General features: G+C 39.8%; 1 protein-coding gene across 2 annotated transcripts; it reads right to left on the bottom strand.

The window, feature by feature from the left end:
* Nucleotides 1-385: 385 nt before the first annotated feature.
* Nucleotides 386-15174, bottom strand: anapc5 (anaphase promoting complex subunit 5). 2 transcript variants are annotated; one of them, XM_080433256.1, is made up of 18 exons: nucleotides 15038-15174; nucleotides 13144-13421; nucleotides 12948-13027; nucleotides 12701-12807; nucleotides 11568-11814; nucleotides 11179-11245; nucleotides 10777-10878; nucleotides 9576-9766; nucleotides 8724-8805; nucleotides 8319-8411; nucleotides 8024-8205; nucleotides 6920-7055; nucleotides 6648-6722; nucleotides 5851-5972; nucleotides 4762-4869; nucleotides 3687-3834; nucleotides 3069-3231; nucleotides 386-1414 (listed from the first exon to the last, which is right to left on the bottom strand). In XM_080433256.1, exons 2-18 carry the CDS (start codon nucleotides 13339-13341, stop codon nucleotides 1203-1205), a joined length of 2313 nt encoding a protein of 770 aa, XP_080289382.1. In that variant the 5' UTR covers nucleotides 13342-13421; nucleotides 15038-15174; the 3' UTR covers nucleotides 386-1202. The 2 variants fall into 2 exon arrangements, with proteins under 2 accessions (XP_080289382.1, XP_080289381.1); XM_080433255.1 differs by having other exon boundaries at nucleotides 13144-13425; nucleotides 15043-15174.
* Nucleotides 15175-15431: the final 257 nt, after the last annotated feature.

Raw genomic sequence — 15431 nt, 5'->3', positions numbered from 1 at the left:
TGCGAACATTCATGTTTGACAAGCTGCGGTTGACACCGACAGACGGAACACATTGCTATTGTTATATCGTCAACCTAGGCCTATCAATCAAGTTCCTCCCTGATCCAACAGCAGAAGAGACAACGGCTCTATTCTGGTAGCATTAGAAAGTCTGTGTTAATTGGATTATTGAGTCGCCTGAAATTCAAGGTGAAGTTCTAGAATTGTCCCTAGGCCTAAATAGTACAAAAGGAATGTAATGTAGTTCTAACAGGGGAGGCCAGATATTTATCACCATCTAGTGGCGATCAGGCTTTAACATCATATCAGTAATTAGAACAAATATGGCACAACAGGGAAGCTATGTTGTGATGTATCACCTCAGTATAATGTATTGTACACTTTATTGGTGCATTGCAAAAAGAACAATTTGCTATTTTACAAAAGTGCCAAAATTGCTTATTGAAGAGTAAATCACTTAAACCGTCAACTCAGCCTCTTTTAACACATTGACTGCCAATCACGTAGATCTACGCGAACCGCTTTAAAGCCGCCACGTGCCAATCGCGTAGATCTACGTGAAGTGGAAAAAAAAAAAATTCACCCAAAGACCAAGGAGATATGATTAGTTGAAGATCTAGACTCCTATCCACTTCCTTGTTAACTTAAAACTTAAAAATGCTGTATTTCGGCTCCTGAGTACTTTTTTTTTTCCAATGAAAAACTCTGGCACTGGCCAAAAAATTATGAAATAATTCTGGCAGTCAATGTGTTAAGGTTTCCGTTTCATGAAGTCCAGAAACATTATGGTGAGCTCAATGCATCAACACTTTTCTCAGTTCTCAGAAAATATGCCAGTTTTGTAGAGCGACTTTGTCAAGCAACACCTTTTCACTGAAGCATGAATTAGACTTTCAGCAGTCTTGTCTTCAGAGGATTGGTATGACAAAAGAACATTTTACAATGTGTCATTCAACTCTTGAGCAGTCCGCAAATGTCATAGTGTGTTACCCACTTAAGCCTGACACAGTCACATGATGAAAATAGCCTATGTACAAGCTCACGTGTCGTGAGCTTGAAGATCTGCTATTTTCACTGCGCAACACTGGTGTACACCGTGTACTAGGACTAGGCTCCTTTTCCTGCGATTTTCTTGCCTATAACGACATGCCCATTATAGGGATACCACGGTTAATGTGGTTAAATCTGTGACGAGGGAACAGCTACAGTCGCATGGCAACTGATGCTCCTGGTGACTGCAATTCCAGGTCCAGCAGGCGGAACAGCATGGCACATTTGTTACGTTGGGGTGTTTGTCCCGAGGCGTGGTAGAGCCGAGCCTGCAGGTAGTACACGTCACGGAGACGCTCCTTACAGTTCAACATGGAGAAATATGACGCAGCCTCTTCCAATGTCTGGACTGCCAAACTCAGAGCTGGAAAGAGAAAACAAAAATAAAGCCATGCTGTTCATGTTGTTTAATGGGATTTGCGCTTAGTAAGGGTGTTACGATACTCGATACGTATCGAAATCGAACCGAAAAAGACACAGAAATCAAAAGCCGTATCGCGATTCAAGGGTTAATTAAAATGCTCGAGCCGCTGTTGTGTTTTTCCGTGCATCGCGCATGCATGCTTACGACAGGGGAGAAAAAAAAGACGACAGGACAAACTCACACACACCAGAAGAGTTTGGAGGAGATAGAGAGAGAGAGCTCCGTTCGAGAGACCGCTGTAGCGTTGCGTCTGTACTACTACTTTACATTTCACCATGGCCACTGCTGATGCCAGCGATGGTAATGATGATACACAAACGGAATAATTGGAAAACCCTCCCGCTTCCTTTAAGTCAAAAGTCTGGCAATATTTTGGCTTCCCAGTGAATTATGAGGGCACCCGACACGTTGTTGACAAAACGGCTACCGTTTGTCGATTATGCTCCACATTGATAGTTGCTCCGTCTTCTCTTTTTTCCCCTCTACACCTATACCTCTCGGCCAAAAATAGCCGATCTACAAGCTCACAACGCCTCGCAGCGGGAGGCGTTGTGAGCTTGTAGATCTGCTATTTTTGGCTAAAGTTCACCTCAGAAATGGGATAGGGTTAAGGTAAAACATTTTTTTTTTAAACTGTTGAAGACCCCTGGGTTAGCTTATTATTCACATGTATTGTTTGTTAAAGCTCTTACCTGTTCAAACAATGTGAACATACTTTAAGATGTTTAAGAACATGTAGCCAAATAACAGTTGTTATTTAGATTTTATTTAGTTATAGAGCTTCACAAGAATGTTGTTGTTAACTCATCTTAAAGAAGAATCTGAAAATGACAGTTGTTGTAAGGGCATAAAACCCTTTTTTTAATTCTAATTCTCATTTGATATTATTCAAATAAAAGGGACTTATTGAGAAACATGTGTTTTTCTTTACAAATGAAGACAATAGCCTAAATTAATAATCATATAGCCCTCAAAGCTGGAAAAAAAGACGTTTAAAAAATATATATCGTATCGAAAATCGAATCGAATCGTGACCTTAAAATCGAAAGTCGAATCAAATCGTGGATTAGGCGTATCGTGACACCCCTAGCGCTTAGGAATAAGACTATTGAATAGTAACTGGAAGGTGAAGCAAGATAGAAAGATGGTTGATGTGCAATACAGGACCCAAAATGGGAATCAAACCAAAGACATTGTGGTTGTTGTTCGTGTTCACTTAATGACAGAGGTTCGTAGTCTGTTTGAAAATAAAATGCTTTTAAACAATACTTCTGACAAATTACCATAATTACAGAATTATTACACCATATACAACAGGTTTCCTTAATGTTGCACTATGCAGCTCATTCTTTGATGGAAAACAAAACAAGCATAGTGGAGGATAAATATTATTTGGTAGGTATACTGTATGCTGTTTGGTCACCTTAAATAATTGTATAACTTTATGTGCCCTATCAAATTGGTAAATATTGTGATCAGGAGGATTGAGATACCTGACATTACTGAGACATTTTGATATTGGCAGCAGCTAATTTTGCTTGGTTAATGGTTAATGATAGGGATCTGTATTTGGCAAAGCGCCTAAGGCTGTTACCTGCTTGACCTTGTCCATTTGGCCTGAACCCAGCCATTGCCATCTGACAGCGGGCTGCCAGCAGGAGAGCTCGGCCTTTGTCCATGACTGCTCCGTGTGCCAGAATCGGTTCCATGGCTTCATTTAAGACACTCAGAGCCTGTTCAGGTACTCCCAACATCAGCTACAGAGAAGACCATAAACAACAATGTAAAAGAAAAAGAAATGAAGGAAAAAAATGAAATAGGTATGTATTATGAACCTGTCACTATGCTGTTTGCAGTTTGCATATACTATTATGTGTGGGAACAATAATGGAATGGAATGGGCAGCTCGATGGTACAAAATTAGCCTGGCATTGCCAGACTAATCACATGGGATCACACACAAGTTGCCCATCGTGGGGAACTTGTGAGTGATCCCACGTGATCATTCACAAGCAATGCCAGCCTAGTACATAGTAGCACTAACAGCAGGTAAGGATAACTGTCAGCAACACGCTCAAATGTTAGTTGTACCAAAATCAGGCTCTGGAAACACGGTATGTGCATCAGAGGAAGGAGATTTGTCCCCGATAACAGCCATCCCATAGTAAGGATAGTTATGGTTAGACAATAAAGATGCCTGTCTGTGACTGACTTGAGTGAAGGCCAAGTGGAGGATTGTCTCTGAAGCCAGGGCCTGCAGATGGTGCTGTCTAGCCAAAGCCAAGGCCTTCAACAGGAGGGGGAGGGCTGTGGAGAAGCCAGAAGACTCCCAGTGGAGCGCAGCAGTGGAAAGCATCACCCTGCAGGAGATATAAACAAAACAAATTAAAGACAACAAGGCCAAGATTAATCACTTACACACAAATCAATATATTAAAACCCTCAAATCAATATACTATTAAAACCCCTCTGTCATCACTCATTGCTTATATTCATAATCTAAAATTATAAAGCAGCCGTTGATGACAGAGATGCTTTGGTAGAGGTTTGGGTTGTGTAGTTATAGTTGCCATTATGTAACTCAAAATATTGGCAAGACATCTTCAATAGTTGCTCCTCTTAGATAAAACTAACTTTAAACAGGTCTCAAATACAGACTTTTAGTTGATAAACAAATTGGATTCTGCCAATGTATAAAAGTACAAAACATAACAGCATTATGATTTAGGTCAACTTTGTGCTGATTTTACTATTTGAATAAGGAAGAAGCTTCAGCTATAACATGTCTAAGAAATGACAGTATCTTTATCAATTATTGTAAACAGATGGGACAAAAGAGAAAAACGCAGGTTTGTCATTTTACACATAGTCAGAATACACTTGTTTTCTGACTATGGTCAAACAGAGACCTGTTTGACCATGCAATGTAACTCAATGGGGAGACTATTTTGGCTGATATATTTTTATATCATAAATATATATATATATATATATATATATATATATATATATATATATATATATATATATATATATATATATATATATATATATATATATATATATATATATATATATATATATATATATATATATATATATATAAATATGTATAAACATATGTATATATATTTTTATATCAGCCAAAAACTATTTTTGTAGTTACGTCATGGCAACTACACACCAAAACCTCTACCAAATGTGATTGTGCGTTAAGAAATATTTCAGGTTAAAAATGAACACAAAATGTTGTGTTCAATGCAAGACAAAGTCTCCTATCCTCTTACCTGATAATCATTTCTGTACATTTTGACCTCTCACAGTGTACTTGTAGCTTCTGTAAAATGCTGTAGGCTTCAGTGGTCCTGTTAAGGGCCTTCAGCACTTGAGCTTTCCTGTTTGATGACAAAAACAAACATTAGAAATGGAGCACACACACTTCTAAGTATGACACACCCATCATTATTGATGTGGATTAAAGACTTAAGTTGGCCTTAAAGGGGCAAGCACTTTCTTTCGTGTGTGTCCGATTATTCCTCATTATTTCTCGGCTTGAGTATTCCATCTACAGATAACGTTCAACTGAATATGAATACTCACAAGACGCACATAAAAGACAGAAGCATAAAGTCAACAGTGTGAGTTAGATGGCAAGTGCTACTTCTCTATGTGGTAAAATGCCCATACAGTTGACGCAAAATGTACCTACATTCTAAGTCAAATGTTAGCCGCTTATTTCTGCACAATTTGGGCTAGAGCCAGGCGACGTGGGGCAGCTGCGAATTTAGACGAGGTAATATGCCGCATTTGTGGAGGTTGAAAATAACCAATGCCAGAGCAAATACATCTAATCTTGCAAGATTGCATTAAAGGATTTACAAGCGACCCTCATGGATTTTTGTTTGAGGCGTTGTGTTTGAAATAATTACACTTTTGAACAAGTTCATGGCTGGTAAACTCAAGATGACAACAACAACTTGAAAGAAGAAAGATTCCATACCACCATAGCCCTAATTGACCATAGGTTAAAAAAAACACAGATTTCAAAAACAATTATATGTACTGGGCATGTGGTTAGAGTGTCCGCCCTGAGATTGGGAGGTCGAGGTTCAATTCCCCGGCTGGGTCATATACCAAAGACTATACAATGCGACCCAATGCCTCCCTACTTGGCACTCAGCATCAAGGGTTAGATTGTGGTTAAGACCCTGCGACATACTAGCGTCATGTCCAGGGGTTGTACATCTACATTATGGTTGGGGGATGTACTTGTACATCAAGCCGCCTGATGGTGGCTCGGGAATCGTTGGTTCCCAAGGCTACTTACATATACATTTTAGGCTAAGTTTGTATTTGTATTGGCTAGACAAATATACCTGTACAATCCCTCAGAGTTGTTTAAGGCAGCGATGGCAGTGACCTGCGGCTCTGCCAAGTGGTATTTCCCATCGTTCATGAGTCTTTCAAACTGGATTTTCAGCTCACACAACATCCAAAGCTGTTTCAGACAAAAACATCATGGCATCAACAGCACTTAGAAAAAAATGGAAGTGCACATACCAGATATGGTAAATGTCAGGATTTCAAACAAATTTCATATTTATCACTAACAGTGGTTCATCCCCAGCGTTAATCCCACTTTTCAATGCTAACTAAAGCAGAAATGCAAAACCAATGTAGAACTTAGAAGTCGACTTCTGGCTGGACCCTGAAAACGACTGAAAGCAGGAATTTTCCTGTTTTTCAGCTACCCTCTATGAGAATATCTTGCCATATTAGAATATCTAACCAGCATTATCCTGATGGCATCTTACGACAATGAAATACAATGTCAGCAAAGGCGAGAATTACCCTGAATCTGGCCATGTAGAGTGTGTTGAGTGTATAGTGAGGAACAGTCGACAGCAGCAAGTGTTGTCACTGCTCAGTGGTTACAGAAGACTGTGCACTCCTTGTGAAGATCCCGTGAAGATCCCAGATTAATCGCTTTCTTTTTAACATGGTTGTTGAATTGCTGGACTTAATTTCAGCCCAATTTTATACAAATAATGTAAAATGTGATAAACCCCACATTGGATATTTTTTAACGTTGCTGTCTGAATGACAAAATGTTTTCAGCACATATCTGACCAGGGACCAGCGGTACATCAAACTGGGCGGTAGTTCAACTCACCTTAGCATGTTGCGTGTGAGGAGGAAACTGTTCCTTCAGGTGCTTGAGAACCTCTGACACGGCACCATACAGGCCCTGTCAACAGAACAGCCGCATGGACAAAACAAGGCTTACTCTAGGGCCAACACTGGAACTCAGCCCAGGGGACGGGCTGGAAAGGAGACCTGATCAATGTTGATTACCTTGCAGCAAGGCAGGGCATACAGACTAATGGGGGGTATTGTAACAGCAGGACAGCAACCAGACAGATGAGATTAAATCGGATGCGCTACCTGCTCAGCATGCAGCTCAGCCAGGTGGCATAGCGCCACAGCGAAGGCCTCCGTGTTGTTCTGCTGGACGCCAAAGTTGACTGGCTCCAGACTGCTCATGTTCAGAAGGAGCTGGGCCTGTTGCTGAGCCATGGTGCTGCACAAGACAAGGTGATGGAACAAGCGCAAAGTCAGAGAATATTGACTTTTTCAGTTATTGTCCAGTTGGCCACTCGTATAGTTCACTGCAGCTCAACATACAAGTAAAAACATGCTCACTGGTGATTCATAGCCAGCCTAGTGGAGTTGGCCTATGATAAGTATGTTGACAATTTCCAAATATGTTGCAATCTGATTTTATCCACAATTACTATTTTGCCTACAACACTACAATTAAAGTCAAGCCGTCGTTATTTTTAAGTCAAGTTATTTTTTATATAATTTTCCACTGGTATATTTTTCACAATAATTCCGTTACACATAAATGTGGAAAACACAATTTGTTGTTTGTTAGGTGTTGCAAAAAAGGCTACTAAAGTGAATGGTATGGCTATTATTCAGCATCATGGCTTTTAATAAAATTAATATTGATTATGAGCTTTGCCTTAGCTTTTTGGTTGATAGCAACAACTGGCATCAAGGTAACAAGGTAATCAAAAAGTGCTATGGCCGCACGATTATGACTAAAATGATCATCCTGATTATTTTGCTGAATATTGTAATCACAACTATTATGATTATTTATTATTATGCATGATTATGATATTTGCTACTCAATGTTTTTGTTGCACAATGTGCTTCCTGGTACCATATAGGGAAATAAACCATTAACCAATAAGAATAAAACACACTTTAGAATGGACGAATGTCTGTGAATCACTCAGTGTTCCTGCCAGGAAAGATTTTAACTGTAAATAGTTTATGGTCAGAAACAGCAGATAAACCAATTACTCTTTAGCACAGATCAGAATGTGTGGAAGCTCTTTTCTCAGTAAATTAAATTGGCATTTTTGTGAGACTTAAAATTATGCGAGTATAGAGAAAAAGAGAGCATTGTGGCATCCCAGGATACCAATGGATGCCAAAGAACTGTAGTCTCAGCAAGGCAAGGAAAGGGAGACTGACCTCTTGCCATACATCCTCCATATGGAGGTAGTCTGGGCTAGGCTGATCTCTATCAGCTCTGACAGACTGTGCTTCCAGTGCAGGATATCTGTGTCCTTCAGTGCAGCCATCAGCTCATGGGCTGTCTTGCCCTGTACCGCCCCCTGCTGGACCAATGACTGAATCCCCAGAGAAGCCAAATACTAGAGAAGAGAGAGCATAGAGAAGTGTGGGTGGTGCAGTTAATGTACATCTAGGGAGTATTAACTGCCACTGTCCTGAACTGTTGCTGTCTGAAGGCTCATGCTTTTCTTACCGGAAGACAGAAATGTGCAGCCATTTTCACAGAATCCGCAGTCAACACTGAGCTGTTAGATCCTTTCATCTGTTCCAGTGTGTAGAGCCAACTCTGAGGCATGACACCGCAAAAAAAAAAATACAAAAAAAGTGTAGAGGGAAAACAGTTTGAGATAGAGAAGAGACACAAAAGGTGCATTCAAAAAATATTTAAAAGAACATATTTTATTTTACCTTTATTTATTTAACTAGGACAAAATGCAGTCGAGATAAAAAATCTCCTTTCCAAGGGAGCCTTGGGTCATAACAGGCAGCAGTGCAATTTAAAACACACAGGAAAGAAGCAATACAATAAAAGCTAAGAATAAATCAAATTAAAGTAACATAATTAAACAATAATAATAAAAAAAGAGCATCATTTTACCAGACAGTGCTGCAAGCACACATGATCGTTGGACTCCTGGGCGATGCGGATAGCCTCTTGTAGAGCCAGGCCAGCTTGCTGACTGCAGAAGAAACAAAACTGTATCAGTCACATTTTAACCAGAAGGGAGGTTGGCCTAGAGATAGAGGCTGACTAGTTAGTAACTTTAAAGACTCTGGTTGTAGCCTCTGCACATCTGTAAGCTGATTGTATGACGTTCTGTATAGTAGTGTGTATATCTGTCTGTCTCTTATGTCATCATGATTTGTGTGCATGGGGATCTCTTTTTAAACAAGCTTAGTGCTTTATGAGCCTTCCAGTTTAGTAGACCTTGTATTGTGAATTTGTACTTCCATGTACTGTTGTCCTCATGTCCTACTAAATAAAGTACATCAATCAATCAAGCCACAGGTGTCCCAGTATTCTGACCTCAGTAATTAAACAATGTATAATGCATAGAATGCTTTGTGCGTGTGTGTATGTGCGCATTTGTCTCTACTAACATACCCATGCATGCATGTGAAAGGGAGAGTTCAACAAGTCTATTGCAACGTTCACACTAACAGCGACAAAGCTACAGGTTTGTTGCACAGTTTCCAGTCCCCTTCACTCTCCTCACAATTCTTGCTCTGTAGTGTAAATGGAAGGGTCAGACTCATTCTTGCCGGTAACGAGTTGAGTTCCCTTTATATTTATGCAATGTCTTCAGCAACACTTCAATGGCGATTCTGCGGCAATGTTTTGCAGCCTTGTCGCAACAATGTGAACGCAGTGTATCTGTGTAACTTGACAATAAAGTCTAATCCAAATTATTCTAGATGTGTATAAAGGCTTTCATTAAACATCACTCACTAGTGGCCAAAGCGACAGTGCAGACTGGCTAGATTGAGGGCAGCATAGCGAAGGCTCCTGCCATAACCCTCATCCCCATTGCTCTTTCCTTCACTGCCCGACAGAATGAGGCGGTCAAAGTAATGCAGGAGACTGTGTGTGGAGATGTAGATGTCCTGAACTCGTATGCTGTTCAAGTAGTTCAGGTAATGCTGAGGAAGAGACACAAGGCAGCCAATTAAAGACAAACATCTGCCTCTCTGGGTTCTCTCTTAAACCTACTGAATGACATTTGCAATAATGATGTTTCCTTTTGTTTGTTTGTTTTTCTACTTTATTTATATAGGACAGTAAAAGAGAAAATGGATGGTGAGCATAGAGGAAAAATGAGAGGAAATACAGTTTGGCAAGTAAAAAGCAAACGTTGAGACAGCTTGTTAATAGACAATTTGGTTTGTAGAACAGTTATGGTGAATGCTAAAATCCATCTGCCCCTACCATCGACGGTTAACCTCTTAAAGGGATATTTCACTTTCAAACATGTTTGGGGTAATTTTACCGTATACTCTGGCTTTTGTGAGCACCACAGACAGTTTTTAAGTTGCTTGATTCAGTATTTAGATATTTGATATTCATTTTATCAGAAATGCACCCTTCCTATACAAACCCATTGTAACTTCAAACTCCATTTTAACCATGTTAGATTCATCGAAAACACCTGTCCTTGGTTCTGGTGACTGATATTGTCCTTCTAATGCGTGAGGGGCTGTGTTTTTTCAATTACTTTTTTCATAATAGAAAAAACATATTTGTGCATGGCTAACACAGAAATCCATATATGGGCATAAAAGGGACACAGTGAGCCTCAACAATGGCGACTCCAGGGCCACATATGCAAATTATGCGTAGTTAGACAACGGTTTCCGTTGAGTGACATCAATGAATTTTACGCTTGTGACGTCCACCGTCGACCCAACATTGACATTGGAAATTAAGGATAGCGAAAATAGCCTATCTACAAGATCAGAAAGTGTTGCATCATGATGCGTTTTGATCTTGTAGAGCTGCTGTTTTCACCATTTGTATTTCATTTTTGGAAATCTTTTTGAAAAGATGCACAAAATAGGGACACCAGGTAAAAAAAAAAGTGGCTAATAAAAAAAGTTAGTTTCCAACTGTGATGCAAATGAATGTGAGGGAGTGGATGAGAGTGGACCCTCACCGCTTCGGCAAAGTCTGGGTTAAATTTCAGCATGTTGTTGAGCTCATCCTGTAAGGCTGCTGGCTTTAGAGATTTGTTCTCATCATTCTTCAGAAGATAGGCCTGGGGAGAAGGGATGTTTGAAATCAATGCCAAATACCACTCATTGCTACAGCACAAATCTGTTTGCTCAACAGAACATAGTTGAAAACTGACTAATAATCAAATAAATATACAGTATCATCAGTAATTTGTGCAGATGAAATAAAAACAAGTTGATGTGCAATGTACAGTACATAAAGTGTACAATATCCATTTGCTTTATTCTCAACAGCATAGCAAAGTTATAGAACTCAGGTACCGTATGGCAACAGCCTACCCCTGTCCTTAAAATGACAAAGAAAATTGTTGACCCTTACTCACCTGCCTTGCAAGAAAATACTCTGCTTGTTTTTGTGAAAGGGGACCTCTACTTGGTGCATCATCAGTTCTAAAATGCAGAAGAACAATAATAAAAAGAAAATACAGAACTTCAAAAAATAAAGGCTTCTGTGCAGTGGCTAATGATGATATATTCTAACAGAATAGATTATAGTTTGTATTCATAGAAGCATTAACAGCATTGACTAATAAAAACCTATTGGGACTTTTAAAGTGCAATACATGCTCCTTTAGACATCCAAAAAAAAATTCCCCCCGGAAAGTCAGGTGAAATAACTACATTTTGGGTTAAAATGGGTCTTAAGTGGTTAAAAGTCAATAGCATATGATAAATATAAATAATGGCACTGTACAAAAACATTTTTACCAACCGAAGCTCTGACTCGTGCAGCGGTGTGTCTGCTGGTTCCTCCTTCTTTACCCGGTCCACTATGGCGTCCTCATTACCAGTGAGGTCCATGTCTGCGTCATCCGCAAACAATGGTGGAGGCAACTCCACCTGGCCTTTAGGCTTGCTGTAGTGGCTGAGGTAGTACTGCTGCAAGGACTTGTAGAGCTTGTACACTTGGCTGAAGGACAGTTTGTTGTAGGCAAGAAGCATATGCCTCATAAAAAGACCTAAAAACATGGATTCAAGGAGAATAATTAGCTTATTGCCTTAATACAGTCGATCTGAACCTTTGTAATTTGAAGGATCCTCAGTTTGATATGCATTACCGTAGGCCACGGACCCCCATTTGATACGATCCCAAACTACACAATAAAATCCTCAGTGTTCATTTAAATCTGAGTTGATGACCCATAAAGAGTTTATTTTATTCCTCACTGTAGTATTTATCATTTAGCTGGCGAAACCCTAGAACCCTCTCAAGGACCCTGGACTCTCATTGAGGACTAGTGTAGTACAGTGGTTCTCAACCTTTTCAGGCTGCAAGCCCCCAAAAAATAATTATGTTTGAACTGGAGATCCCCCACCCCGAAAAGCACTTGAAATTGTAGGAGTTGAGGCATCACATTTAGTTTGACTCGGTTCCACAGATAAATATTGTGAAAATAGCAGATCTACAAGTTCACAACGTCTCGCGAGGCTGAGCATGTAGATCTGCCTCTTTCTCACTTAATATTTCACAATTTGGCCAATGGATGTTTTTTATAGTATACGGTAGTTTGTTGATTACTTTTGACGCATAAATGGTGTAATTGTTTAATTTGAGTGGCATTAAAAAGGTCTTAAAAGTCTTTAATTGTCACTTTACAATGTGCAGATACCCTGTATACACTTATACTGTATGTTGGTTTGTTTACTGTTGAGTGAGAAAACAAATGTTGCACATTAAGCTAATCATCTGGGGAGTGGGGACCCCCCCGCCCCCCACAGGTTGAGAACCACCGTTTTAGTACACGCAACAACATATATGAGACAGCCTAGGTTTCCTGATGGGGAATCACTGAATTGACAACTGGCTTTCAACCAGAATGTTAAGAGTTACAAAAGATTACTCACCAACAACACTGGTTTTATAAGCCTCAGATTCAAAGGCATTGTAAGGTGTGGGGAGAGTGGAAAAGAAACACTCCATGTGAAGAACTCCATCAGTCATTTCCTGTAGCCTTTAACAAATGAAACCAAACGTTATACAAGATGATGTATGGTCTGTAGTCAATACAAATGGCTAACATGTAAAAAAATAAAGACATTGAGAATAAAGGGGAAGCAATCAACAATACAATATTATCTCCAAAATGTATACCTGTATTTAACACCATATGCAGTTTGAGGGCAACAATCTTCTACAGTCTTAATAAACTGTCCAAGAGTCAAGTCTGGTCCCTAGTGATGGCAGAGGTGACCACAAATTATGAGAAACATTCAGATTCAAGATACATGCAGAGGTTGAACTGTATGCAATTCCACAGGTTTTAACAATATGAGAGCAAGTAACTAACCTGTTGTAGAGGCAAAATCAGTTTGTTAAGTCGCCTTCTTTCTGGCAGAGCAATCTTAGACGTGGCCATCTCAGAAAGCAAGGCGAGGACAGAGATCTTATACGGCGTCACCCAATCTTTGATACCAAACACATTGGCGTGGACGACACCGTTCGTCATCATTGGGTTGAAATACAAGCTTTCGTGAACACTCGCCATCGTTTAAAGAACTGTTTTCAGGTCAACCTGACCGTGGCTGTAGGGCAGTGGTCTTCAACGTTTTTCAGTCCAAGGACCCCCTCGCTGAGAGAGAGACAAAGCAGAGAGCCCCACGACATGGTATAAAAAATGTGTTGCAGATTACACTTTTTCATAGATTTCATAGAGCTTCATAGACTTGACACTGTCATCAGTATAATATGTTGGATTCATGTGTATTTTCAAACATTTAACCACTTGACACTTGTAAACTTGACCTTTCACTCTGTACTTGGTCATTGGTCGACTCTGTTTTTTCCCTCTACATTATTGATTGAATACTTTATTCAGAAGCTTGCAGAGAAAAAGCACATGGAAGTACAGTTTACAATACAAGGTCAACTAAAATGGATAGCCCAGGAAAGCTGCAATGTCTTGTTTCAAATGGAATCCTCACATACTCAATTCATGGAGACAATAAAAGACAGACAGATATACACAACTATGCAGAACATTTTAAAAAGGTAAGAAAAACTAAAAAACAAGAAAAAACTAAAAACAAAGAACCAAACCTATTTGCCCAAAAAAAAATCACACCCTGTGTGAAGTGGGCGGTGTCTTGCTAGCTAATCACAATACTGAATGGAGTCAACCAATCATGTACAAAAGATAAATACATTTATTGAAACACTCTTTATGATGGACGAAACCATAACTTGAAAAAAACAAATTTTTGGTTTTTTTCAAGTTATGGTTTCTTATATAGGGCTATGCACATGTGTCATGTGACACTGGCCAATCACAGTCCTGAATAGACTGTGATTGGCCAATCACAGCGCAGGATAATTGTACACATTTCCTGGGCCCAGATCACAGCGCAGGAAAATGTACATTTTTCCAAATCTCACTTATAGGGGCGGTTTCACCGCCCAAAAATAACCTATCTAAAGCTCACAAAGACTCGCAGCGCGAGGCATTCTGGGCTAAAGTTCTCCTCAGAACAGGGATGCTAGGGTTCAAGTGGTTAATGTAAAAAATATATATATATCCTATCACACAAAGATGCGGTGACCCCCCCCCCCCCCCCCGTAGTAACTCTAAGGACCCCCTAGGGCAGTGGTTCTCAAACTTTTTCATGTCAAGGACCCCCAAATTGACACTTATTAGCCCGCGGACCCCCATTTCAAAAGATATGCCAGGGACCCCCATAAGAGAAGATTTTTTACGGCTCTAGCAGTAATTCTCAACCATTTTAATTTCAAGGACCCCCAGTTTGACATGCACTAGGGCTACAGACAGACCCCCATTTAATGGCATTTCTATCACTTGGACCGCAATTTTTATCTATGTCAATATAACTCTGAGAGTGTACAAATGGAACCAAATGGACCCGTTAGGGTCCATTTGTACACTCTCAGAGTTACAGACCCATAAGGGTCCATTTGGTGCCTAATCTATCATTTAGCTGGGGACCCCCTGGAACTCCCTTAAGGACCCATGGGGGTCCCCGGACCCCACTTTGAGAACCAATGCCCTAGGGATTCCGAACCCCTGTTGAAGACCCCTAGACCCCTGCTAGTAGGGAATTATACAAGCTGCAGTCTATAACAGCTAAACAGTCAGCTAACGTTAGCTTTAATAGCTAATGTAGCTGCAGACAGCCGCTCCATGGCAATGTGTGAATTAAAGCCGGGAAACCCTCAGTAACTTAATGTACGCTACCTTGCAAACGAACCGTCTTTGTGAAATCCAGCAGCAGACACTTTCTTTTACAACTTTTCCCGTAGAAGAGTTGGACTTTATGTTAATGTTTACATCAGTGTTATTTCTCTCACGCTTTGCTTCAAACCGCCCTCCTCCTGTCCACTGAAACATACGTCATAGACCACGTGACGCCGAACACAGATCCCTCGATGAGTCAACTCTCAAATGTGTTTGTTTTTTGTGTTGTTCGTATCTTTTATGTTCAAGTATCTGCTGGTTGATTACCTGAATTATTTTGTACTATAAGATTGTCAATAAAAAATGTAAAAAAAAAAAAAAGAGTTGACTCTCAAATTCTCAATGTGAGAATTTCACAAATTTACATTATTTTATTTATAGTTGTTTTG

The sequence above is a fragment of the Gymnoscopelus braueri genome, assembly GCF_963280865.1.
Source record: "Gymnoscopelus braueri genome assembly, chromosome: 7".
NCBI lineage: Eukaryota > Metazoa > Chordata > Actinopteri > Myctophiformes > Myctophidae > Gymnoscopelus > Gymnoscopelus braueri.
The sequence above is the reverse complement of the archived record's forward strand: the minus strand, read 5'-3'. Positions and strand labels throughout refer to the sequence as shown.

Coding starts and splice junctions, on each gene's coding strand:
- anapc5 (XM_080433256.1), bottom strand. CDS start 13,341: ATGGCGAGTGTTCACGAAAGCTTGTATTTCAACCCAATGATGACGAAC. Junction 9,767..10,776: donor ACCCAGACTTTGCCGAAGCG/GTGAGGGTCCAC, acceptor TCTCTTCCTCAG/CATTACCTGAACTACTTGAA. Junction 3,232..3,686: donor TCCACTTGGCCTTCACTCAA/GTCAGTCACAGA, acceptor TCTTCTCTGTAG/CTGATGTTGGGAGTACCTGA.